The sequence below is a fragment of the Epinephelus lanceolatus genome, chromosome 19 (genome assembly GCF_041903045.1).
Source record: "Epinephelus lanceolatus isolate andai-2023 chromosome 19, ASM4190304v1, whole genome shotgun sequence".
NCBI classification, from domain to species: Eukaryota; Metazoa; Chordata; class Actinopteri; order Perciformes; family Serranidae; genus Epinephelus; species Epinephelus lanceolatus.
In genome coordinates, this window is record NC_135752.1 from 13,469,013 (window position 1) to 13,496,607 (window position 27,595).

Below are 27,595 nucleotides of genomic sequence, written 5' to 3' on the forward strand. Positions count from 1 at the left end.
AGAAAAAAGCAAGCCATAAAACACACCAAAGTACATTTCTTGTGGTTCAGCAAAACAACACAGACAATCCTCTGCATGCTTTGTGTGCACAGTAAAGACCATAGCCTGTGTTCATCTCTTAATCTGTGAGTGTTTAAAGTTTGAATGGCTTCATGCATTAATGCCCAGTTAAATGAGTTAGCATTTGGTTTGAGGAAATATTATCGCTGAAAACAGACTACAAAAGAATGACATAACAGTGCATGACATGAGAAGTCTCCCAGAGGGACAGACAAAAACACCAACAAAAGATCTAAAAAAACATGGATAGGTGCAAAGGATCCAAAAAGCAGAAGCTTAGCATTCAGCCAGCAGTCACTGTCACTGTGCAGTAGCCATTTTATGGCACCTCACAAAGACATTTAATGAGGAAATCACCACAACACCAACCTGATGGTCTGGTGTTGTTTTGTCCTTCTCTTTATGTAGCTCATCCCTCAGTGCCTGAAAAAAGACAGTCAAAGGTCACTGAAATGTCTTTTTTAATATTGCAATTAGTGCTGCAACTAATGTTTCGTTATTTAGTGGTTTGTAGCATAAGAAGGTAATTCATTCAATTTCTCTAAATATACTTTATGTACACTCAAAACATGCCAACAAAAGATTTTGTAACTCTGGTGAACTAAAACAATTTTAAATGCATTTAGGTATCACTATAGAAGGAAAGCACCTAAAATTATACCTTTTATATAACTGTATGTAATATCTAAAGCAACACATGAAAGTCATACCTCAAGTTCCTCATCTTTCTTAGCAATGAGATCAGATAGCTGTTTAACACAGTCAGCTGATGGTGCATCAGTCTCTTGGTCTGCGCTTTTCTTCTGATGGATCACAGCTTCCTGGTTCTTTAAAGCAATCTTGAGCTGCTCGATGACACTGGAATGAGCAAATATAAATAAATAAAAATAAATAAAACATATTGGAAACACTTAGACCCTAATGCAGAAAAAACATAATGTGTGTCCCTACTTGTCTTTCTCCTGCAGAGCCTGCTGCAGGTCTTGGACTGGGCTGGGGACAGGACCAGGGGTAAAGGCACTCAGTGGACCCAGGGCTTGGAACTGCTTCTCCATTGTAATATTCTTAAGTTTTTCCTGCTCAGCAATGGCTGCCATCTTGTCAACCTCTTCCTCTGCCGTTCGCAGACTCTAAAATGAGGCAAGAAGACTAAGTGAGAGGACAACCCCCAACTACCTTTGGAATGAAACAGAAAATTACTGCTCTGAAAGAGTGTATTAAAACAAATGGTTTTTAATAACCTGTTCTAGGTCAGCTATCCTTTTGTTGAATGCATCCCGAAGTGCATCCATCTCCCTCTGAGCTTGCTCTCTCACACGTTGGGGTTCTCCTGATTCTCGACCAGCCAGACTCTCCAATGCTTTCCTGAAAAACATTCACAGGGGAGATTAGGTTAGCACTCATATATATCTTCGCCACTGGACTTCCATGACTTTTACCTGCCAACTAAAATTTGGCAGTACTGAACTGTGCTGTAGGAATATATATGGAACAATACTCACGATGCAGACACGAGTAGTTCCTGTTTCTCTGCCAGGTCTCTCTTCATAGACTCCAACTCCACCTTCAGCTCAATGTTCTATAAACACATAATATTCAGTTCATTATAGCAGAAATTGTACATCCAGAGTCATCACAAAAACACTGACGCAACAGGAAAACTATCCAAGAGATTCTTAGCAATTGTTCTCTTAGTTGCACTGTCAAAGCAATACTTAACCCACAAATGACCATTTGGGCAAGTGTGTGCATTTAAACTCTGCTTAAGCGGAGCTTATGACTTGAGCATACAGCTCGATAAATGAGACTTGGATTATATTGCAGGAGTTGTGTGAGAGTTTGCAAATGGATATTTTGATGTAGTTTTGCTGTTGTTAAATTCGGCTCCTGTTGACTTCAATTCATGAAGAATGTTCACTTTATTAGTCGCTGTGTGATGACTGATCTGTGCTTGTGCAGTGAAGTACAATGAGGAAAAAAACATGGATGTATACAGGGAAAACACACATGAATTCTGATATGACTGTTCTCAAAGAGGTTTGCATTGCCAGTGACTGGATATGTATTGAATTTAGGACCACACATACAGAGATGGCATACATTTTTATGGACAAAATTTTAAAATTGTTCCATGACATTTCAAGGACCAGTAATATTTTTTTTTTCAGCTTCAGAAAATAAATTGCCGTTTTGTTACATTACCTGACTACTGTAACAATTTCATTGCACTCTTTTCCAAAACTTCCAATGCTTTTTACTAAGAATGAAGAAAAATCTTATTTCTGTGTTCACACTACTTACATCTACGTTACATGTGGGGAAAAAAACATATTTTGGCCATATCTGAACAAAGCCTAAGAGAGCTTGTGGAACGTAGCAGACTCAAGCTTGTTGCCCCAATGAAACTACAGGACGGGGGCAGACACCTGCAAGCATAAATCGGCAATCGCCAGTTGTTGAGCTCATGGTGGCCCGTTAGAAGATTGTGACATATCGCCCAGCTCTAGTGTGTACATATAAAGAACATTCTTACATGACACTTTGCGTCTCAAAATGATAAGAAACACAAGCGGCCCTAATGAGAACAGCAGATTCCAATGTGCTTACATCTCACTCAGAAAAAAAAAAAAAAAAGCAAGACGGCTGTTCTTGGATCATAAATGTAGGATCTTGGTTGAACCAAGTCCAGCTGTTGTTGTGGCTGAAGTTCTCAAGTAGTCTCGATGGGAAACTAATGACAAAGACAAGGAGTGTAACACACATTTTTGCATACTAAAGTAAATACAATACCGTTTTGAAAATGTCCTCGGTAGAGTCATCGCATTTCTGCTGCATGCGCTCCTCCATGAAGTAGATGCGCAGCTTCAGGTTGAAGTTCTCTTTCTTCAGAGCTGTGATTTGCTGCAGGTGAATGACAAAAAACATTTTAATAAACAGGAAAATAACTGATCAACAAATACATCTGTATCCAAGTTGTATCAAAATATTTTGTCTCTTTGTCTAGCCCAAAATGACATCTGTGCATTAACTTTACTTATATTAATGACAAAGTTAGGAAAAACAATTTGTGTCAAAGAAAAACAGACAAACACTTCATCTGTGTGGAAAAGTAGGACAACATGTTTACATGGCAAAAAAGGATTATGTTTACTGTTGTTAAAATGAAGAGAGGCTCTCATGCTTGTATGTGTTTGAGTGTGAATGTGTGTGAAGTGGACTGTGCATCATTATGCTGCAGGCTCAGAGCAGCATACATCTGGTAATGGGGGTTGGGTAGACTGTCAGAGGGAGGAGGTAGAAGTCTGGACCCCTCCATAAACCTCTAATCATGAAGCCAGCCAGGCAGCACAAGCCAAAAATCTGAGCATGCATTCCACTCAAATGCTGAAATATAGGCTTCAGCTCACCTCAATCCTACTCCTACACACACACTCCATCAGTAAATCTCCATAAATGGTCAACACGGCTCGGTTTCAGTCAGATTGAGGATCAGGTTTAATAAATCATAACACCCTGTTTGTTGTGGTGGGATTAAGTTGACTGCATGACCTCATACTAACAAGCTCAGTGTTTCAATCTATTAACAATTAACAGCATTAATACACAAATTAAAATATGAGTCAGTGAGTTAACGTTATTTAAATTGACTTTGGGCAATCAAAGAAACATTGAATCTACTACAGAGCAGCTCCACTTTAAGAAACATCATGCCACTTGATACACATCACTCACATTCTCATAGTCCTTCATGGTGAGAGCTTTGATTGGGGACATCTTGTCAGGGAATGACGGAGCTGTAAAACAAAGTGATACACTTTTACTCATGTGAGTCACAACTGCGCTGTGGTCTCTGTAGCAAAGAGAATCTTCCCTGCCTGCATAGAATAATAGCTCCCAGCTTTCAGGAATGTGTTTATTTTAGAGAGATAAAGAGAAAGAGAAAGAAAAAATGTTTTTCACTGAGAGGCATCAGACGCGAGACATGTTCTGGAGACCTGCCATATTTAGGCCAGTTGAAAGCAGCCCACAGCTGATCATGTTACACAAGTCAACAACACATTTCACAACACTGACTCTTGATTCACAGTTTGACGGCCTGACGGGAAGATCTCCGTCACCGCTCACACTTGTATCAGTTGCTTGTAAATGTACACTTGTTTCTAAATCAGAGATATGTTGCTTTCCTCTTCTGACAAAAGTACTGCAGCCACTACTAAGACGAGAGTAGGAAAAAGCAAAGGTCATACATGGGTAGCAAGACAGCAGCAAAAGACAAAGAGATGTCTGCTGCCATGGATGGAAATGAAACCCTACAGTTTTATTCAGTTTCTAGAAGGGGTCAACAACAGAGGTTGCCTGATTTTTCCAGAGCTAATGATGGAAGTAGCTAAGTAATACAACATCTTGCTCCCTTTTTATCGCAGTTCAGAGTTGCACATGCACAGTGCCAATAGGGCACTTGCAAGACAACTGCAGCGAGTGAAGAGAAATGCTGTGTCTCAAACTTAATCTGTGCTTACACTTGCTATTTTGAGAGCATGAGTACGTTCACACTGAGTAGGTTTACATGCACAAAATACTCAGATTTTTGCTCTTGTTCAGAAAAAGACAATAATCCTAATACGCAGTTTACATGGCTACTGAAAATGACTATTCCACTAATATTCCCATTTGCATGCAACCCTGCATACTTCCATTAATGTGCCCTAACGTGTTCCTTATCATGTCATAACATACAAAACTGGAATGACTGGAGCTGCTTGTCATTTTGTTTCTTTGCATCAAAACAGGATTTCTGCAAAGTTTCCCAGCAGAGGCGGACTTGTTGGACTGCGCAGGGACAGCCTCTTTCTTTCATTCCTCCAACCACCTTCTTAGAAAGGTCGGTGTTGCACATATCCAAAAACCTATTAATACTAGGGATGCATCGAAATGACAATTTGTGGCCGAAGCCGAAGCCGAATAATATTAAACACTTGGCCGAATACCGAATACCGAATATTGTTGTTTAGTTTTTCATTAGTTTTTGCAGATGAACCCCCTCCAGATTAGTGTTGTCACGGTACCAAAATTGGATCCCACTGTACGATACCAATGAAAATATCACGGTTCTGAGTAGTATCACGATACCACAGCGAAAATGAGACAGATGTGCCTTCTGTCATTTATAAAAAGATAAATCACTTTTCTATAATACATCAATGATATTTCAATGGAATAAATTACTTATTGACTTATTCATACTTCAAAAACAGCATCAATGAGTGATTAACATAGGGGGGATCAAAATAAAACAAATAAATAAAATAAGAATCAACCAGCCACCCTCCTCCCCTGACAGTCCCTTCATAAGTAAAGAACAGTCCCTAAAGTGCGGTGAGGTTTGTGGGCCGTGAACAGCTCGTTTCTCCTCTGACACGTCACATACCTGTGTTCGGCTGGCTCGGCTGTTCAGGTACTTCTGGGCAGTCATGACGCCAAGAAGAGGATATTATTAGAGCCAACTTGTCTGTCGCCGGTAAGCCGATGGCCACCGTATTTGACAGGAAAACATTAACTGTCTGTGTCTGCGACCCCCGTTCAACCCACAATCGGTGGGATTCGCCTTTCGTTTCTGCTGCTGGTTGAAATCTGTAGGCTGCTCGCACAGCGTGCTGAATGATTTAAGCCTATTTTGCTCGCTCAAAACTATTTTTAGTTGCAAACGCAAGTGCAGTGAGGGACGGATCGCCACACTGCCGACATTTTACTCCACACGTCACGGCACGCTGTTTGATTGCGTTATCAAAACACGCTGCTATTATTCGGCCTTGCTTTTAACTTATTCCACCGAATACCAAATGTGTTTTTTTTGCAATATTCGGCCGAATATATTCGGTTACCGAATATTCGGTGCATCCCTAGTTAATACCCAAGTCTTTTATAATGTCAACATGCCCAAATAATGCTATCAAAATCCAAATAATGGCGGCATATCCCACGTCTTAATCTTAAACGCTATATATTCGGAAAAAGGCCTAATTCCACATATCCAAATGGAATATGCTGTTTACATAACCTGCATTCAGAATCTCTCTGTTTATTGGGTTAATTCAGTAATAATATGGTACTGCAAACAACAACATAAATGCTCACAGTGATATAATGATACATTACATTTATTCTTTACTTGAGGCATTCCACTGGCCTGAACACACGGTTTATTTGCCCTGTGCAAGTGTTAATGTCAAGCTCTGTGACAGGAAAAAAACAGGTGGACACACAGTGCTACCAGGTAGAGCGCACTCAGTGCACTATGGCCCATTTAGCCTAACATATAGATAATGTGCAGATCTTTTTTCCCCATCAACCAATCAACTGGTTAAAGAGTAGCTAGAATTTCAGTCAATCAAGATTTTTTTTGACTACACCCCTAAACATTACCCTGTCAAATGTGTGCACTACACAAGTACGTACATAGTGTATGCAGTGCACTACATTTAAATGTATTAACAAAAGAAAGGAGTTTAGCTGGTTGGCATTAGAGGTTGTGGGTGAAACTCTAATGCATTGTGCAGTTTGCCACAAGTTTGAGAGCAAGGCAATTAATTTACTTAAATAAAGATTACATGACAGGTAATGTAAGTCTTAGTTGTTATTTTATAACAGCTAATAAATAAGACAATTTTTATAGAAGTGTGTAAAACTTGATTATGGTTAGGAAAAAACCTAAACAAAACAAATAAACAAAAAACCTTGAACCCTGCTTATTTTCCAAGACTATGCTGATCCATTTTTGTTTTTTGTCAGCACTGGCCTCACTGGTGCACTAAATGCAAGTAAGTGCAAGGAAAGTTCAGCTGAAATTAGTTCTTGAAATAAAGGTTTATTTTCTTATCCCTACCTCAGAGCCCTAGTAGGGTCAGTACAACTAGTGCTGGGCAATATTAAGAAAATCAATTACCACAATATTTTTGACCAAATACCTCGATATTGATATTGCGACAATATTGTAGGGTTGATTATTGTTGCTTTCACAAAATATTTACTATAAATGTGGATATAATGACTAAGAGGGTAAAGGTAAATAAGAGAGCGACTAGAACAGTCTGGTAGGTTCAGAAAATAAATCACTGTGTGTGATGCAGTCTTTAACACCATGTAAAAACAACACTTATGATATAACAACACACAAAATCTAGGACAATATATAGTCTCATATCACAATATCAATAGAATAACAATATATTGCCCAGCCCTTATTTATATGCACATTCAACAACTACATAATGTAGCGACTGTCAGTGTTTTGTCTGGATGCCTCTGTGTATTTGACCACACGCCCAGCTTGACGGAAAGTCACATATGCTGACCTATATTTGCAAAAATTATTTGTTTACTGGCTTGCATGTTCTGGTCCAGAGAATATTGTCGGCACACTACAAGAATTAGAAACAGGATTACCTAATTAACAACATACAGCTAATCCCTTATCACAGCTTTGGGGACACAACTGTGGGAGGTCACAGCAACGATTCAGCAGTATTAATTAATACACGAGAGAGACACACAACCTGAGCAAGAAAAAAAATGAAGAGAGAACAAAAGAAAATCTTACCTGTCATGCTGTCTGTGGAATAATCTCCAGCATCTATGGAGTCTGGCAGTCTGCAGCTGTGGACAGAATTATGTTGTTAGCGATGCAGCCTAGTCTCTATGAACATTTGGAAAGAGATCATGGTTACATTTTGCCACATTCAAGAAAGACAATCTCACATTTTTAAAAGTCACCGGAAGCATAGCAAACTCTGCTCTCTATCCTTGCACAGTGTACACACTCTGATTATTATGGTCTTCAAAACATAGATGCGTCACGTTTATGTATTACTCACGCTGGCCAGCTCCATTGGGCCCCAAGAACAATCCATAAATAGCTCAAGAATGACTCTCTGCTTCATTTACATCCATTCTGGCAGAGCCTCCTGTGTGTACGTGTGTGTTTGTGTGCGCATGTAAGACCATGTGCCAGTGGCAGCCTAGCCCCTCATGTTCAGAGAGACAAGAGGAGAGAAAAACAGAGAGTGGACGGAGAAGAAGGCTTTCATTGCTAGACAAGTAGACTACTGTGGCTCTGATTGGCGAAGCATCACACAGTGATGGGACAGTGGCGTCACTCACAGACACGGTACAATGCACCAAACATTAGCAACACATCTGGATCACAAAATGACACAAAGGGGAACCGGGGTTGTACTACCACAACACAAATGCATCACTGGCACATATAGTAACGCAGTTTATTAAGCATTAGTGTAAATGGATGCTGACAAATTTGGCTTTTAGACGTCAATTACTTTCATAAACAAAAACATTTGGGCCAAAGCTCATGTCCCTCAACTTTGATCCTTGCGTCTAAAAATATATAATGTCCAGCATTGCATAACTACTTTCCATACCTCCCCTGGCGGTGGAAGAACTCCCACTCTGCTGCTTCTCTGGTATATTCCTCAGCAAAGAACAACAGCGCCAGCATGACTTGTTTATATCTCATGTCTACAGACATATATATTTTATGATCTTTGCATATAGAAATTAGCAGATTATGGTTTAGCTAAGTAGCATAATAATAAAAAAATATATTGATATAAAATGATGAAAATAATAATAATAATAATATTGAAGGATGTACTTGTGCAAATTAAAATTTTGTAAAACAGACCCTGTGTCCTGTTTTTGTCTTGCTGCTATTAACCCCTGTGCCTTTTCTTTAAATAAACAACAACACTGCTTTTTGGTGTTTTGTATTTCTGATGAGTCGGATGAAATGACTCTTAATCCATTTTGTACAGTTCAATTCCTTTTCCAGGATTTCTGTGACTCTGGGAACTTGGAATATGCCTACTATAGTTACACTTCATTTAAAGGTTCAGTGTGGGCAAGATTCAGGGAGACAGATTGGAAGACATGGAATATAATATGGTAAGAATATTTCTTTAGTGTATAATCACTTAGAAATAAGAATTGTTGTGTTTTCTTTACCTTGGAATGAGCCATTTGTACCTACATAGGGAGCAGATCTATATTTATAGGGACTGCCATGTTCACCACCATGTTTCTACAGCAGCCCAGAACAAACAAACCAAACACTGCCTCAGATAAGGCCATTTTCATATCTGCCATCATAATCAGAAAGCCCATCTGCAACGAGCAATGTCAGAAAAACACTGATTTCTTAACGTTAAGCTGCTTTATTCTGTGTTTTTACTGGTTTAAATCACCAGGTCCATTTTTTGGAGAGGAAGAGACCTTTGCTGATAATTTGGCTCCTGGTGAAAACCTCCTGAACGTTTGAACTTTAAGTTATCAGATAAAAAAGGTGAACACAAAATACCATGTGGTAGTTGAGCTGCCTATCACCAACATGCCAAATAGTGTCAAGGAAATACTGATTTGTTAATGTGAAACTGATTTATTCTGGGTTTTTATCAGTTTAAATCACCATGTCAGTTTGCTTTGGAGAGTAAGAGACCTCTGCAGGCAATTCAGCTCTCTGTAGAAACCTCCTGAACAATGAACATGAAAGGAATTCTAGCTGGGAGAAGTTTCACCTGGTGACAAGCTGCAATCCGCACCGCTATACACTACTAAAACCCCCTTAAATCTTAGACACTGAACCTTTAAAGCCTCAACAGCATTGGGCTTCAACTATTAACCAAACTGCTCTTCCCCATCTTTGTTTTGCTTCCACTCCCAGCAAAATCTACAAAGTTAGACACACCATATTTCAGTACATTAGAGATAAGATAAGATTCAGTGCCAATTAAAATGGCATAGCCCCCTTGGACAACATTGAATCATGGTGAATGTAATTAGGCCTTTAGACACTGATAAACAACAAAAGAAAAACTCTTTCACATTAAAGTAATCCTATATTCCCTGTGACACAAAGTGAAGCCATACAACATGAGGAATATGAGGCAGAAGGAGTACAATAATCCTCCACAGAACACTAAGGATCAGTCAAATGTGTCTACAATTGTTGCATCACTGAGGTTTCACATGCTGAGCAACCCCTTCCTGTGTTAATGGAGAGGAAGCACTCTACAACAAGAGCCACGATAAGGGTAAAAGCACCAAACATAAACATGAAAAACAACATCTGTCACAAATTACACTCTCTCATGAAAAATAGATGACATTACAACAAGTCTTATTGACGCTGCATTTGTAGTAACCCCAGTGGAAACATTATAAGCGCCTATAAACAGTGACTTCCTCTTTCTTTTCAAACTCAGTTCAGCTGCTGGTGACAAACATGGAAGCAGCAAAGCTCACAACAATATCAATTACAGTAGTTCATGAAAAACAACAAAAACTGATGAGACTAACAGTACGCACAGACATATTTTTTAAACTAAAAGGGCAAAGTGAATCATGTTTCAGAATTCACGAATAAGTAATTCACACCGCACATATCAGCTAACATCTTGGATTACTGAGGCACGCTTACCACCTGGATGACTGCTTTCACAAGGGACACAGCTGGGCTAGGTCATGTACAAAGGAGACGAAACAAGGACACTACAAACACTGAGATGCTATAACTGGCATATAAAAGGAGCAGAAAGAGCAATGCATTAACAATATCTGGCAAACACTATGCACCAAGAGCACCTAAGAGCAGAGCTAAGAATGCACAGTTCACCTACCACAGTCACACTCCTCTGTCATGTCAAGGAGAGCCCGCGAACAGAAACAGAAAACATGTATGACATGTTAACGCTACCGGTAACTCCACATTTTGTACAAAGACAGTGAAGAGAGACGTCGCTGCTTCAATCTGAATCCTGCTGCAAAACTGGCTCTGATAATTTCCGCTTTCTTTCACTGTCTGAATGACAGGTCGACAAAGCGACCGCAGTGTCACCCAGTGAGCTGAGTATGATTTATAACGGGAACAGTTACTGTTTGCCTACACATGACAGGCTCTCTGCAGCCTTTCTGCACTTTTATTATGTCATTATGGTTTAAGTACCTTATCATTTTTTTAATTTGGCTGGGTGAAACTGGCCTCACTAAACAGGTTTTGCTCATTTAGATAAAATTGTTTGTATTTAACGTTGCAAGCTCACTTTCATGCATTGGTAAGAGTGTTTTCCATGTATCTACGTCAACAGTAACGTCAGTGCAAACACAAACGCAACCTTAACTGGAATAGCATCGTTTATTTAAATTGGCTACTAATGTAACTTATAACGTTAGCTAAATATGTTACATTTGAAATTATCCAGACACATTTGATATGTGTGGTCACCCAAATGTCAGACGACAAACTAATTTTACGTTACCACAGGAAAAACAAAAACAGCAACGTCTCGTAAGACGCTATAAATACCCTAAGCAAGAGGCTATAACGTTTTGTAGCTAACTACTCTTGGTAACTTATATCTAACTTAACTCACTAACGTTACAGCGTTAACAATATATCATACGACATGACAATTTGAGTGCCTCTATGTTGTTCCACCAACTAGTCAGGGCCCGTGCAGCGTTTACTAGTCTCTGCTGTCGGATTAATGGGTTAACGTTAGCTATAACGTTCTGTTACATGCTAGCACTAGCTCGCTAGCTTTCGTTGGTAGGTTTACCTTCCGTTGATGTCAACGGGAAGCGTCAAATCGTCTCCCACGACGGAGTCCATGTTATAGGTTCACTTATTCTGGTTTCTCTCTGGTAAAGTAAGACATTTTACAGACTAGGCCTAATGTAAACTTCGAAAAGCGGGACGGAATTCAAAATAGTCCATGCTACCGCCATCATGATATGGTAAACGTCACCATTGTGCACGTTGGAAACTGGCGATGCCTTCAGGGTGTGTAGGAAATATTTGAATCTACGACTGAAACCAAACAGTGGAAGCTACAAAAACACGGGTGTGACCATGTAAAGTACAATAATACGGCCTGTATAGTATGATTATTTCATGTCCAATCTCATTATTTATTCACCATGATGCTTAAATGCAAGTTTATCATTTACGACTTCGAAATGAAGAATTTACGAGGAGAGAGAATGCAGCATTAAACAGGGTGGATACTGGGACAAAGTGATTGGCCAAAACAAACACTTTAGGGCGGGACATAGAGGCTCAAAAGTACAGACACCTTCAGATCAACTATTTGCCCCTTTGGCATCTATCCAGGTAGTTGGGTGACAGTCTCTGACAAAACATTTTTTAAGAAAAGGTTATCTGTTTTTATTTATTGAGTGGTCCCAAGAACCCACAGCATCTTGACATGTAATTATCATCACTGTCAGATAGAGGTAACATAATACCAAAACAGGAATTGCTTACTGTGGCAATAGTTAATAAGCAGCAATTACATTCTTTACAAGAGAGGGACATATATTGTGTTTTCATGCATTCTTAATTAGATATAAGTAAATAGATAATGCTGGTCCTTATTCACATCTGATAAAAAATAATTTCATGATTATGAATCTCTCATGCATCTGTGTGAAACTCCTTTGCACAACTCTTCAAACAGCAATCAGTCCTTATCCATCTATTAAAGATGTCACCTGTGTTGCTATTTGCAAGTAAGAGGCCAAAGGCATGTAATGAAAGGAAGAGATCATTATTAAGCATTTCTGAGTTGGAAAATGATGGAAACAAGACTAGGTCTAAACCTGGTATGTGGCTGTTGCGGTTCAGACAAAAAGAACGACATGGCATGGAAAAAATTGATTGAGTACAAAATGTTTCTGGTTATTTGTGAGTTCAGGTTACATTCTGTATTGGCTCTTCTGTCAGTGAAGAATGTTGCATAAAAGCTGTACAATATTGAATGTCCAACTTTGTCATGCCTAGATGATGATGAGACTGTAGGTCTTACATATCAACAACAATTGATGGACACAGAATGCATACAAAAATAATACAAATGACGATAACATTTTATACGGTATTTTAATATTATGTATTGTATTTAAAAAAGTGGAAAAGGTGCAGAATTCCACAAGATTTGTTTTCTCTTGTTAAACAATCTTTGTAGAAACGAAACAATACATGCTGTGATATGCCTCCTTGCCTGTTTTGGCACCTATTATATGTAAAGTATTAACAAATGACATAGGCAAAGCACAATTTGAGCTCATGCAGCTCATATTGATAGCTGTGCTTTATATTTTGTTTCTATTGTGTAATGACTGATTGAAATAATATATTAATTTGACAACAGGTTGTGTTGTTTGATGGAAATATTTGCTTTTGTTGCATGTTTTTAATGTTTTGTGAGTGTTAGAGCATTTCACTTTCACTTTCACCTCAGGCCTTTGTGTGAATTGTTTTGAAAGTGTAACCTCTGAATGGACAACTGCAAGCAAATGAGAAAAATTGTAACTTGAAATGTCTGAGATGTTCATCAAAGAGTATGTTTAGACATAATTTGTATGTGTGTGGCAAGTGTGAAAGTGGGTGTGTTGCATGGATAATTATCACTTGCTCCAGTGGGCTAATTATAGTAGATATACAGTCTACAGTAATGACTGGAGTTTGGGTGTTTTATCACCCATTTAGCTGAGTTCAACTGTCCTGACAGAAACAGCTTTATTATGCCTAGATGGCATTGCAGGTTTTTTTTTCCTGCTCAAACACTTACAGTGACAAACATCTGGATACCTATGTGTACGTGTGTTTACTTGATGTTTATGAGCTGCACACGGAAAGAGCCAAAAGCCAAGTGGATTTGCATGTATTGACACACAAATCAATGCTTGTATTGACAAAAAAATTTTGAAGAATTTTGCAAGAATTGTTTGCTTTAGCAAAACATGGATAATGTTTTGCTGGTTTTATGTAAGGTTTTGTGTAAAGTGTGTAGAACTTTGCAAAGACAGCATACAGTTTCAAACATAGTGCCCAAACAATCAGCGAAAACTGTAATGCCATAATCACTGGTTGAAAAAACATGTTGTAGAATATTTGTTGTTACAACAATTAACTAAATTAAGTTAATGATGTTTTCACATTTGGGCAGTTTAACATTTTTATGTCAGCTCAGGGTAAATCAGCATCTTTTAGGCCATGATGTCTGGAGGTTGGCGCGTATGCTGATCAAGGATTAAAGGATTTATCTTTGTCATTATACAATACAGCATTGCATGATAAAATGCTACACTATGCACACAGAAAAAGATAAAAAGATGTTTAAAATATTTAAGTTAGAATAGGATACAAACTATAAAATAGGCAATAAAATAGAGCAAACTGTATGTTGGTGAGTAACTAATGACGTGATGGAGATATGTGATTAAATGATATCTTGACCGCCCAACTGGAAATGTTTCCAGTTTTCTTTTCCAAATTCTGGTCACCTTATTCCATAGTGATAAGCCTCCGGTTGACACATGAAAAATGTGCTCTCACTTGTGGAGCTCTTATTTTGTATTGTCACAGCAGGGTGTTGATTGAGCAGAACTGTGTCCCACTGTGCCCAGCCAAGATAAACTGTTTCTAATCCTCCACAATAATTTTGGGTCCAGCACTGGGTTCGCACACCAGAATAATCAATGTAACAGAAACAGCTGAACAGTAGTTAAATTGATAATTGCATCCTGTTGCAACTTTGTATGATTACATTGTGGAGAGTGCAATTGTGAAATTGAGCCACAATTAGTAACTGCATGTATAGTTCACTGCAAATCTATGTAATGAATGGTGGTAGAAATGCTTCTGCCTGGTCTCTTATTTAGACTACCTAACATCTATCATTTGCTCTTATACTCCACAAAACTTCTTATTAAATTTTAATTTAAAATGCATTCACCACATAATCACCAAATAGTGTGAATCTTAGTCCTGCAGGCTGACCTGAGTGGGCTGTCGTCTTTGAGCATCTTGGTGGGCAACTGTGGGAGATCAGGCTGTAGAAGGAGCACACCCCAGGGTTTCTGTGGAGACTTGTATGTGACAGAACATGTGGGCCACAGCGCCCTCTACAGGCTTTAAGTACCACATTACCTGCAGGGTGTTCTGCAGGCTGTTCCACAGGCTTTGCTCTGGCTTGAGGGTGGTGGATATTATAGTTCACTTTACATTGTCCGTCAAATAACTGGAAATAGAAATAACAGATACAGTATGAAACAGTAGATGAAGCAGACTTATTGAAACTTCAGACAGGCCCATTCATATGTAGTGCAAATAATTTGTTTTTAAAATGAAGCAGTCAACATCCTGGATCATTCTGAGTTTCACAGAATACTCTTGTCTGTCCCACAGACACAAAGTCATATAGTGATGATTTATGACACGGTATGTGCACCTGTTAATATTAGTGGAGCATGGTCTTTTGTTTTGTTGTTTTTGGAAAAAGCTGAGACACTTAGAACTTGCTTGGTGTAAAAAGCTGGTTCAGCACCACGAAATGTATCCAGATAACAACAGCGACATCATGTGGTGTAACTCTTAATTACAACCAGGTTTGAGCACAGTTGAACTTAATTTATACAGAGTTGCAGTCCTCTGTCCTGTCCTTTTTTTTGCTGTTGAATCTTTGTGCATGCTTGCTATAGTTACACAACACACAATTACTGGACACTGGTGTCCCATGCAAGATATCATGATGAGCATCATTATGAGTTTCTGAGAAACACCCAACACTTCCTTTTTTAGTATGAAAAGGATTACCAACTGAGCAATGTGGGCAACCCTGACCCCAAACTCCAAGGCCCCCAAAGGCCTCATATTATACTATTAATGGTTAAATCAATAAGTAGTTATAGTCATATTTCTTTTATTATTGCATCTGTCTGCCCTGGGAGAGGAACCCCTCCTCACTTGCTCTTCCTGAGGTTTCTTCCTTTATTCCCCCGAGTTTTTCCTTTACACTGTGAGGGTCCAAAAACAGAGGGTGTCATATGTTGTAAAGCCCTCTGAGGCAAATTGCGTTTGTGATTTTGGCCTATATGAATAAAATTAAAGTTTGTAGGTGATTTTTTTTTTTTTTTTTACATATCAGGTATTGTATTTGATATGTTTGTGGATATTCACCCATCCGAACAGTTGAAAATGAATAATCCACACACACAAATTGAAAGTATTTATTGAACAAATGGACATTGAACAATGAATAAACAGTAGACAGATTAAGGATGTTGGCACCAAAATGGTCTTGCTCAGAGTTTGATGACTTACTGTATTTGGCTGATATCTCCAAACAGGCTTTAATTATTAAGGCAACAGAAGATCTTTGCTCCAAGTCGTGTAAAAATGTGAGGTATTCTTAGCTCGTTTTAGTGTCTACAACAGATTTACAAAAAGAAGAAACAGTTTTCACATATTTGCATAATTCTTTTAAAACACAAGTTATAGTATAGCACAGAATTCTGGTACAGTACATGGTTGATTATCATATAGGAAAAAAAAACAACATAAAGCAAAAATAACAAAAATTAAAAAAATAAAAGATAATTAACATTGCAATAAATTTGTTCTCTGGAGCCCCAAATTTACACATAAAAAAATCTATAAACTCCAAGACCAGTTGGGCGAACTGATATATAAAGTTGTCAGAAAGAGTAGTATTGCTTCAACCAACAGAACTTGCTCAGTCGGCAACCACGTTAACAACATTAAATAACATTAAATTAGCAAGAGGGGATCCACTGTATACAGCAAGGTTTGCACAATTATACACACTTGTGTCCAGCTACAACAAAGAAACTTTTTATTTTATTAAAACTATCTCCACTAGTTGTGTTTCTAAAAAATATTACATACAGCTGTGGGGGGCTTTGTACAGAGAAAAAGAAAACTTTATTCTTATGAAATACTTTAAACCCTGTGATTTATACTGGATACAAAAGGAGTTTTTAGGTTTTATATTTATCTCTAAAATATTTTTAATCAGAAGAAGCATCTTGGTAAATTGCAGCATTGAAAAAAAGGGATCTATGTAGTTTGGGATGGGATATTACCATTATAGTGCATTATGGAAGCTATGGCAATATACTATATGGACTTTTTAAATTCATCTATGCAAGCATGCACTATAAACATCAGAATATTTCAGCAAAGTGGTGTAATTACAGCACTATGGTTAGCACCTTAGATAATCTTACTTAGCACCATGCACTAGAGAGAGGATGGGATAGAAGATGGGGGTTTTGTTTTGATTCATGGATCCACTCTCCTCTCTCCTGTGGCTCAGTTCTCCTCTAAGGAATGCCTGTACCTGTAGTGTGTCTACTGTAAGTGGGGTAGAGGAACTCCTGGTCCCAGAGACTCCTGGTCCCATGTGGTGCAGAGTAAATAATAATAATGATACCCTCCTATCTCTTATCCTAAGTAAAGAAGCAAGGGACTGATACTCCACACTCCACAGTTGTAAAGAAATTAATAAAACACTATGAGAACTCGAGCTCCACACTTGTATTTTCACTCTGACCGCTAATCTCCACAACCGCAGATATTCTCCCTAATCATCAGTGGCATCCGCTTCGATAATGTATGAGTTATAAGTATAGTAATAAGTATTTAATGCACTTAGTCTCCACGTGGACGGCTTGTGTGCATCAGTGTGTGGCTTCCGACGCTACTTCTGAGAGATGACACTGATTTTCCCACGTTAGGGAGTAAACTGAAAGCCACAATCTCCCATTTGTATTCCTAGTAAATGCACATGCTCAGTTTAAGCACATGAGCCTGCCTCTGGATTAATTCACATGGGCAAAATCACAAAGTGATGAGCACCAAAGGCAAATAAAATGGCACCCCTGAAAAATCCTTCCATATAAGTTTAAAATAACAAATTATCTTCTCATTTTCTATTGCACTTGAAGATTATTTCTTTACATAAGATATACATGTATAAAAGTTAATAATAAGCATATGTACATTTAATTGATCCCAATTACTTAAATTCTTCTCTTCTAAAAGAATTGAATTCCTGGTATTTCCAAAAAAAAAAGTACACACAGTATACAGACTGTATACAGTTATAAAAATAAGTTACTATAATGTCCGCTGATTAACTTGGCCTTGGTCTCCCTTCACTTAGCAATGTTCTCGAGAGAAAGTGTGGCATAGAGCCTTTTTTTCTCCAAGCAGGCGTACATATGGAAATCCTTCTTGAAGAGCCACATGGAGAAGCTATTAGTGCAAGAACTCCCCTGCTCCTCCTCAGCTCTTCTTTGTCCCCCCCAGCTTCCTCGTGCTCCTTCCCTCTGTGTCTGCAGTCCAATGGGAGTTTGGAAGAGTGAAGCAGGATCTGTTTGGAGGGAGGCTTGGATTATTCTGCCATGGCCTGGAGGAGACTGCGCCGATCTCCACGCCCGCATGAGGGTGTCATCTAGGGGTGATGATGCATCCCTCCATGCTCAGAACTGAAGCCCTCACAGGAAGCATACAGGACCTACTTCTAGGTGGTAGTGTGAGCCAGGTGAAGTCTTAGGAAGGTTGTAGATGTCGACCACAGGGAGCAGGGAGGGATCCAGGGAGTGGAACACAAAATGGGTTTGGTGCCAGCGGCCATCTTTTATCTGCAATCCAAATACACACGTCATGTTTTAGTCCAAAACATGGATGTTACAATTAGGGCAATAAGTCTGAATGTCAAAAATGATGTCAACTAAAGGGCACAACGCCAGATGACATCATGTCGGTCCTACCCAGCAAGAATCTTCTAGGACCTCTGGTTCAAGCTCTCCTCCCACTTCGAACACCTCCCCACTCCAAGCTTTGAATCTCACAGAGGACCGGGCAGCCGGCTGATTCTCAGCTGACCTCCAAACAGAGATGTTCAGGCAGTGGATGATGATGTGTTGTTCTGCTTCTGAGCTCAGCAGGTGCAGGAAGTTCATCTGGACACGACCAACGCTGATTACTGGCTGCTCAAACAGGGAGAAGAGGCGCTGGTTAACAAGTCTGGTATGTACTCATGTGCATAGTCATTCTCTAAATTGTGTAATCTTGTAGACTTTGCTGATGTCATTGGGGTTGTTTTTGTGTCTTAAATACCTTGGCCACCGTTACCGGTTTTAGGCAAGTCTGTCCACCTCCAGTAAAGTTGCAGGAGACTTCTATTGTGTCTGACGAGCAGCCCAGGTTCGGGTCCATCCAATAAGTGCCTAAAAATACAAACACATTTGGGGTAATTAGTATCTAAACATGCAAACGCTCTCAGTCTTTGTCTCAAACACACACATCCTCACCATCGTTTAACTTCTGTTCACAGCTGTGCAGGTCCCTGCAGATGCGGGCGGGGTTGTCCCGAGTGCCCAGTGGGTTCTTCAGGCTCTGGATCAGGTTACTGAGGTAGTGGAGGGTCTTAAAGATCTCTGCGCCCTGGTCCAGCATCGGCAGGTCCATGACTGGCTTATTCTGGAGGACAGTAAAAACGATGAGTCTGTACAGCTTGCAACACATTTAAAGATGTAACAAAACAGGGAAATGTCAATGTCACACTCCACTAACCTCAGTCCTGAGTGGGGTGTGTGAATCCATAAACAAAACACCATCTTCCTTCTGCAGTGAGATAACAGAATCTTATATCTTATTTCACCAGTGCCAGTCTATCTTTCTGGGCAACACATTACAGCGTATTCTAACTGCTTTAAAGGAATAATTCATCCCCGAAATAACCATTTGTTTATCAATAACTCATCCGCTGTTATGTTGAATTCGTGAAGATAACTTTGTTTTTCTCACATGCCTCCACAGTGAACGAAGAATCCAAAAACTGAGAAAATTCTCAATGAATTGAAGTCATAGGAGTCCACATTAAACAACAGCAAAACTAGATTGAAACATCGTTTACAAGCTCTTACACAACTCATGCAGTATTATCCAAGTCCCATATACCCAGTCGTGTGCTCACTACTTCCCAAACAGACCTTTCCGATGGGGAACAGAGCTGAAAGTAAAACTTAATGTATGCTTTCTTAAAAGCCAGACTACATTGAAACAAACAGTAATTTTACCTTGCTGAACACGGGAGCTGCTGGTTTACCGATTATTTGAACAGTTTGTGTTAATGTTTGACTTTGGTGAATCCTAAATAACCCATTAAAACACCAAAGTCACACAATAACACAAACAAACTAGCTGATCAAGGCAGCAGTGGGCCAGCAGCTCCTGTGATCAGCAAGGTAAAATGACTGTTTTTGTCAATGGAGTCTGGCTTTGAAGAGAGCATAGATAAGTTTCACTTTTAATTCAGTTCCCTGTTGGAAAGGGTGGTCTGTTTGGGAAGCATTGAACATACAACTGGATAAATGAGACTTGGATTATACTGCACGAGTAGTGTGACAATTTGAAAACTGATGTTTTGATATAGTTTTGCTGTTGTTAAACGTGGACCCTATGACATCAACTCATCAAAAATTTTCTCAATTGTTTTTGGATTCTCCATTCACTGCGGAGTCATGCAAGAAAAACAAAGCTTTCTTCACAAATTCAGTGTTACACAGTGTGAGTAAACAATATATACAAATGTTCATTTGGGTGTGAAGTATTCCTTTAAACCTTATTGGATATAATAAAAGAAGCAAACATAAGGTGACTTACAAATGAAAGAGGGATGCCTGGGCGACCCTGAAAGGGGAAAAAAAGTTATTTAGACAATGAATGATGCAACTTAAATGTATGACATTATCTTTGATTGACATTTAGTCAAACCTATAAAGGTGGATAACTTACTGGAGGTCCAGGGGGTCCACGAGGTCCAGGAGACCCCTAATAAAGTAGAAAAACACACATGCTGCATGAGGTTTCCTGTTGTCCATCAAACATCCACAGAAAACACAAATGATCTGTAACAATAGGAAATGTCACACTGTGCAAACATACCCTCGGGCCCTGCAATCCCTGTTCAGAGAGAAAAAAGACACATTTTTAGCCTTAAAATACTGTCACTAAATCAAAGTGTAAAATAACAGAAAAGAATACATGTGGGAAGAAATCTAGAAGACTTACAGTTTCTCCACGATTGCCCTTCGCACCTCTAGGACCCTGTAAAGAGATGTACACAGTAAGTTGGCTGAAGAATAACAGCAGAGAGGAATGTTAAAGCTTATCTAAATCTGTATAATACATACTGCGCTTCCATTGGGGCCAATAATTCCCATAGCACCTACAACTCCTCCTCTGCCCTGATGGAGAAAGAAAACAATGCATGAAATAAAACATGGGGTTCACCGCATTTCAACAGTGTAATCTAGACCATTGCTCCACTTACCATTGCACCCTGAGGCCCCTTTGGTCCCCGTATGCCCTTTGGCCCGAAGTCTCCTGGAGGCCCCTGAAAAGAGCAAGGATAAATATTTATAGTCTCATCACACACACACTGTACACCTGCTTAAAACTGTAGTACTTGATGTCAGCTTTGCAAAATGTCGTCTTACACACCGACTCCTATCTCTAACTATATCTACGTCTCATCATGGAACATCTGACATCCACTAACTGTTTCCATGTTGAAGACAATGTTTCCAGCTGTCCTAACACATTTTGGCTTTGGGTTCTCTGAAGTGAATTCAATACAATAGGATAGCTTTGTTTTTTTACTGCCACTCAACCAGACACAGTTGGATTGTGTTCCTGTCACACGATGGAAACTTTGCTTCACACTAGCTGTTGTTTAAAATCATACAAAATTACATAGAAGCACACAAGGTTTTGACAGTGGTGATTGTCGGATTGTTTTAGAAAGGAGCAACACAAACTGGTCATTAGCAGGAAGAAAAGAGGACATTTGTTGGCTTTCTTTAAAGTTTGCTGTTTGTCAATTGGATCTGGTGATGAGACAGCACTCTGGCAACGTGCTGATGCTGTCATATAGAGTAACTGTCAGTGTTTCCTTACTGAATATGTATAGTTACAGATGAGCTAATGTTAGTTTATTTTAAGTAAGTGTAAAATGGGATGTATACCATTACGCAGTAATAGAACAGACAGGCAAAAGATAAATTATTGTCACTGTACGAGCTCCTACTGGTACTTGTTGGTATTTATGAAGAATAAATGTATGGTGAGAATATGCGCACTTAACGCATACTTCAGACCAGGTGCACACACGGTTTTAGCTGAGATAACTGCGGATCATGTGATGAGGGAGAAATTGAATATGAATTGAGAGATGGGCAGCATTTTTTTTAACGTTAATTTCCTTGGTTGTGTCATTATTTTTGTACAGCGTTCTGTAAAATTACGATAAAAAGCGCATTTCCAAAATTTATAATAAGTTATTCATGAGTGATGACTTTTATCATTATTTTTATTCATATTTGAGCCATCATCATCCTGTTAATGACCTTTTAACTTTATCCTACAATGTGAAGTAGCTACTATGTACTATCCGTTTCAGCATAAGCAATATGAATGAATCATAGATCATCTTCTTTGTTTGATGTGTAGTAATGGTGATGACTGACATTTTACCCCGATGAGGGTTGCAGAAACATTTGATATGATAAGTGGATGCTACAAATACTCACAAGAGTGTGTGATGACAACTACTGTGGCACCACGATGATGTGACACCAGCCTATTAAGTGGTGGAGCGGGCACAGGTAACCATATGGAAATGGGTTTTTTAAACGGAGAGTTCACTCCCAAATCAAAAATGCATTTTGTCCTCTTACCTGTAGTGCTATTTATCAACTTAGATAGTTTCGGTGTAAATTGCCAAGTGTTGGAGATTTCTGTAGTAGAGATGCCTGCCTTCTCTCCAGTATAATGGAACTAGGTGGTGAATTTCTGTCTTTGTGCATACAGACAGTTTTAGATGTAAATCTACACAGTTTTATGCATCTGGCCCAGGTGGTGCAATGTCAAAACTATAACGGAATTCCAAAACAAGCTATTTTTGCAAAGGTTAACTACTTAGACAGTAATCTACTTCCTGGAAAGACGCCCAGGTTTAATTACTGTCCAAAAAGGGCTCCTTCTAACAAAGCCATTTCTAAACATACAACAATACTTCAGTGGTTCATTTAATGCTTAGTAGTCCCTCAGTGACTGATCTGTTTACTAAGAGGCAACAAAGGCTCTGTCAGCCCCCTGTTGGCTGTGTTCCACTTTTTAAAGGTGAAGGTTTAGGATCAAAACACGGGTTGGTTTTAAATGGCCATGTTGTGGAGCTGAGTTTAAAATGTCTGTGTCTGCTTGGTGCTGAACGTACCCTTGGTCCAAAAACTCCCAGAATTCCTGGAAAACCTGGTTCCCCTGCATCACCCTGAACAAGAATTACGTCAACAGTTAGAAACGCAGAATCTATAAAATGTCATAAAATCATATAAGTTATGGTGTCTGTAAGTCATTGCCATCATTATATATGTTACTCACAGGTTGTCCTTTAGGTCCCTGGTCTCCCTTTGGCCCTGGCATTCCCATTCCACCTTTGAAGCCTCTTTTCCCTGAAGGTCCATTTTGGCCTCGAAGACCCTGCTCACCCTGGATGGATGAATAAATGATCAACCGACTGAGTGAAGATCACCGATGGGCAGTTAAATAATTATTTCTGCATTCATCTGATAATCGAAGCAGTCGTACCAAATTATCCCTAGCACAGCAGCACATTGTATCTTACTCACTCACTAACATGGCATTACAGTTACTCAGCATATTACTTATCCCTCCTACCTTTGGTCCAAAGGTCCCCTGATCTCCTGGGAGTCCTGGAACGCCAGTTTTACCACGTGAGCCAGCTTTGCCAGGGAGACCAGCCTCCCCATCATCACCATGTTCTCCCTAGATTCATATTAAGAAAGTAAAATGAGTAAAATTCATTGCAAAAATTAACAATTCATTATTTTATTTGATTTTTTAGGCAGGACCTATGGATGGATAAGAGCTTTCCATTTTGGGAACTCTTTAAGCTTTATTTAACACAGAGCCTGATAACATTCATGGGCCCAAGAGGATAAACCATTTAGAGTTTATTTTTTTATTATTTTACCTGTTGTGTTATTTATCAGTCTAGATTGTTTTGGTGTGAGTTGCTAAGTGTTGGAGATATTGACTGCAGAGATTTCTGCTTTCTCTCTTATAATGGAACTAGATGGCACTCGCTAGTGGTGCTCAAAGCGCAAAAAAAAAAAAAAATGTAAATGTGGGAATTATTTCATTTCTACCGAACTACACAACCATATCACAGCGCTACTGTGAGCTCATCTGACACCACTAAGCTAGCTAATGTTACAGCTCAGCCGAGGAGAATGCTATTAATGTTTCCATCTGGCAGTGTCATGAACACGAGCCTCTCGTCCATAAGTAGATGCACTCTTCCTTCTGCGTGGTGATACAGTTGGCGGGTGTAGTTTGGCAGAAAGGAACTAGTTCCTAAATGAAACTGCTCACAACAAGGTCTGTGGATTATCTTGAGTAACCAAGTCATGATTTCTGGAATAAGACGTTATGGTTGAGTTTTTCGAACGTATTTTTTTGGTGCTTTGAGCACCACGAGCTGAGTGCCATCTAGTTCCATTATACTATATGAGAGAAGGCAGACATCTCTATGGCAGATATCTCCAACACTGCAACTCACACCAAAACAATCTAGATTGATAAATAGAGAAAAATAGACAAAAAATATGTATTTTTGATTTTAGGGTGAACTTTCCCTTTAATGTCTTTCCTCTAAGGACAAATGTTGTATTTTTTTCCAGCCCTATTACAGGTTAATTCTCTAAAAGCAAATTCATCACGTTGTTGTGTGTTCTGTCCAACACATTTGCAGAGATTTCTTTGTTTGTCTCACCGGCATGCCTTTACTGCCATCCTTTCCTGAAATTCCATCTGCCCCGGGCACACCCTCCAGTCCCTCGCGGCCCACCACACCTCTGGGACCCGGAGGACCACCTCCACCCTGAGGAGAAGGAAGGACTTATCAGAAACCTTGACCGAGCATGACAGTGTGGTCATCCATCTTTACTTGACTGAATTAACCTGTTGCCAGGTAACTCTGTTCATAACATTTGTTTATGCCTCGTTCCCAAGTATTCTAGCCATGAATTCAAATTTTTTAAAGGCTGAGCAAAACATTTGTCTTTTGTAAGGATATATTACATAAGTCATGGAAGCAGGTTTGAAGAAGGTTGACTTACCTCTTGTCCTCTGGTTCCTTTCTGTCCCAGCTGACCCTTTTTGCCTTTCTGACCCTGAAGAGAGGGACAATGTTTTAAAGGTGAAAAAGGATTATTGGTTATAATGTCCCATGTAATGTTTGTCACTGCCAATGACCTACAGTCACATTTAACCAGGTGTTAGTACCCAGCATGGCATTTCTTTCTCAAGCCAAAAGAAGCAAATGACAGCATATTACTACTGTATTATTACAGTACTTTCAGGCTGATTAATGACCTCCTTATTAGATGTTTCTGTTGGAATTCTGCTATGTTAGCTAACTTTCTCACTTTGCCAAAGACATGCTGATGTTGTTGCTGGTAATGAATGTCAATAAAATTGGTTACGTAATGCTTTTTTAGTCCATTACTCCATAAATTAACAGTTCAAACATACCTAAAACTCCCATTAACCAAAGCTAATGCAATACAGACAATACATAGGGATGCATATAAGTTTAACTGTTCAAACATGCACGCAGAGGAACAATCACCTTCTGCCTCACACAGCAAAGACACAAAATGTTTTTATTTTGACATCCTTACTTGATCTCCTTTGGCACCTTTGGGTCCTTGTTGCCCACGAGGTCCAGGATGACCCTGAAATTACCAGTTATGTTAATGAAAGCAAATAAAGACAACCTGTGTCAGCATGCCTGCTGGTTGTTTATCTATACTTAATGACAGAACTGTGTATGGAAATCACAAGTTTTGACACTCACAGGTTGTCCAGGAGCTCCAGACCTGCCCCTCTCACCATCCACACCAACTAGACCCTGAGAAAGAGTAACATAATATAATCTCATGAACTTGTATACCCAAATAAATCATTTTAAAACCACCTGCAGTGACAGTACTTACTACATATCCTGGATCTCCTGATTCCCCTCTTTCTCCTCTGTCACCTGGAGTACCCTGATAAAACAAGAAATATATGAGCAAACTGCAAATGACTTGATTTCTGCCATCTTATAGCAGACAAACAGTAACAGGAGGGAGAAAAGTAAGTCAGGTGTGACTTACTATGTCACCTGGAGGACCAGGAGGACCCTCTACTTTCCCATCATCCCCCTGTTCGCCCTGTGGATAGAAGTCAGAACAATGAACATTTAGACATTTCATATGGAGGACAAGCATCCCTGACATTTCAGTACACTGTATCTAGCTTTTGAAACATCTCCTGAAATGTTGCTTATGCACACCTTCTTTTAGATGCGTTTATATCATTACAGGAAAAATCCGACAACCTCCCCATGTGTGTAAAGTGACATCTCTTTGCCAAATAAAAGCTGCGATATTATAACAACGCACTGTTTTTGATGAAGGCACTAAGGCTTCAAATCAAGGGTGATCAGTACAAGCTGCTTACAGAAAGAGATGTAAGCGAGATGCTTGTTTGTGATCAATCCAAGCTGGTGCTTGCATATACTTGGAACAGAATGAGCTCAGATGTAGGATATAGCATAAGATAAAGAGGATGTGTATGAGATCAGTGTTACGCATAAGTGAACGAGGTGTACCTTTTCACCTTTTGGTCCTGGAGGCCCCATGGGGCCCTGTGATCCCTGATGGCCCTGCAAAGACAGACACAATACATTATGTTATGTGAAATGATGCACTAAATACTAATAACCATGAGAGGCTTCTTTAATGTTTAATGTCCATTCACATGCAGACACCTACTTTTAATACGGTCATCTTACCTCATAACCTGCAATACCAGGTTCCCCCTGTTGACCCATTCGACCAGGAGCTCCCTAAAGACAACAAATGTTGTATCCTCAGTCAACTTATGTAGAAATTTAGATGGCATTCAAACGTATTATGAAAACTGTTTAAAAAAATGAATCATAAACATGTATATAATTACTGTTCCACTTTACCACGTGTCCGATGGTTCCTCTGGACCCCTTCGGCCCAACAAAACCTGGTGGTCCAGTCTTCCCCACTGTCCCAGTCTCCCCAAGGTGACCTTGTTGACCTTTTGCACCCTAAACATTCACAAAGAATAAGTTACAGAACAGCTAAACACACAGCATTTCTATGTCATTGCGTGTATATACGTTTGGTTTCTGAGGGATTAAACTGCCATCAGAGAGTATTTGACTTTAATACCTTTGACCCTTGTTTGCCTCTTTCCCCGATTTTGCCAGGTTTCCCTTCTGGGCCCTTCAGAGAAAAAGCAAAATTAGGAAACAGCTTAAAGTGGAAAACAACAACTTTACAACATCCCGCCCAACACAGGACACACTGCATTTTGTTTTCCATAGTTACTTCAGTTGTTCCACTATACGCCATTTCCATTGTTGATAGAAACTGCAAAGAAATTAAACTGATATGATAGCTACTTTGGAAAACAAAAACTCTTCCTGTTTTGATTGGGCAAAATTGAGCCTTCATTTCCCGGGAGATCATACGCAGTGGCAGATATAAT

General features: G+C 39.3%; 2 protein-coding genes across 7 annotated transcripts in view; both read right to left on the bottom strand.

The window, feature by feature from the left end:
* cdk5rap2 (CDK5 regulatory subunit associated protein 2) overlaps positions 1–11,880 on the bottom strand; it is a 42,921-nt gene extending 31,041 nt beyond the window's left edge. For 5 of the 6 annotated variants that reach the window (XM_033646968.2, XM_033646973.2, XM_033646969.2 and 2 more), the window contains exons 1-9: positions 11,688–11,880; positions 7,658–7,713; positions 3,793–3,854; positions 2,851–2,961; positions 1,563–1,639; positions 1,302–1,425; positions 1,012–1,190; positions 771–918; positions 430–483 (exon numbers count right to left, since the gene is read on the bottom strand). In XM_033646968.2, coding sequence (XP_033502859.2) covers positions 430–483; positions 771–918; positions 1,012–1,190; positions 1,302–1,425; positions 1,563–1,639; positions 2,851–2,961; positions 3,793–3,854; positions 7,658–7,713; positions 11,688–11,740 — 864 coding nt within the window. In that variant the 5' untranslated portion in view covers positions 11,741–11,880. Of the gene's footprint in view, positions 1–429; positions 484–770; positions 919–1,011; positions 1,191–1,301; positions 1,426–1,562; positions 1,640–2,850; positions 2,962–3,792; positions 3,855–7,657; positions 7,714–10,748; positions 10,928–11,687 lie in introns of those variants that run through there. The other variant, XM_033646970.2, reaches the window with a different exon arrangement.
* A 4,246-nt stretch (positions 11,881–16,126) lies between these two features.
* The window catches only part of col27a1a (collagen, type XXVII, alpha 1a), an 87,224-nt gene continuing 75,755 nt past the window's right edge, over positions 16,127–27,595 (bottom strand). The window contains exons 38-61 of the mRNA XM_033647048.2: positions 27,277–27,330; positions 27,045–27,152; positions 26,865–26,918; positions 26,682–26,735; positions 26,185–26,241; positions 26,023–26,076; positions 25,884–25,937; positions 25,708–25,761; positions 25,144–25,197; positions 24,798–24,905; positions 23,681–23,788; positions 23,384–23,491; positions 23,220–23,273; positions 21,276–21,338; positions 21,136–21,189; positions 21,014–21,049; positions 20,888–20,905; positions 20,738–20,773; positions 20,606–20,632; positions 19,514–19,564; positions 19,252–19,420; positions 19,058–19,167; positions 18,709–18,927; positions 16,127–18,579 (exon numbers count right to left, since the gene is read on the bottom strand). Of these exons, the coding sequence (XP_033502939.1) occupies positions 18,433–18,579; positions 18,709–18,927; positions 19,058–19,167; positions 19,252–19,420; positions 19,514–19,564; positions 20,606–20,632; positions 20,738–20,773; positions 20,888–20,905; positions 21,014–21,049; positions 21,136–21,189; positions 21,276–21,338; positions 23,220–23,273; positions 23,384–23,491; positions 23,681–23,788; positions 24,798–24,905; positions 25,144–25,197; positions 25,708–25,761; positions 25,884–25,937; positions 26,023–26,076; positions 26,185–26,241; positions 26,682–26,735; positions 26,865–26,918; positions 27,045–27,152; positions 27,277–27,330 (1,851 nt within the window). The 3' untranslated portion in view covers positions 16,127–18,432. The remainder of the gene's footprint in view (positions 18,580–18,708; positions 18,928–19,057; positions 19,168–19,251; positions 19,421–19,513; positions 19,565–20,605; positions 20,633–20,737; positions 20,774–20,887; positions 20,906–21,013; positions 21,050–21,135; positions 21,190–21,275; positions 21,339–23,219; positions 23,274–23,383; positions 23,492–23,680; positions 23,789–24,797; positions 24,906–25,143; positions 25,198–25,707; positions 25,762–25,883; positions 25,938–26,022; positions 26,077–26,184; positions 26,242–26,681; positions 26,736–26,864; positions 26,919–27,044; positions 27,153–27,276; positions 27,331–27,595) is intronic.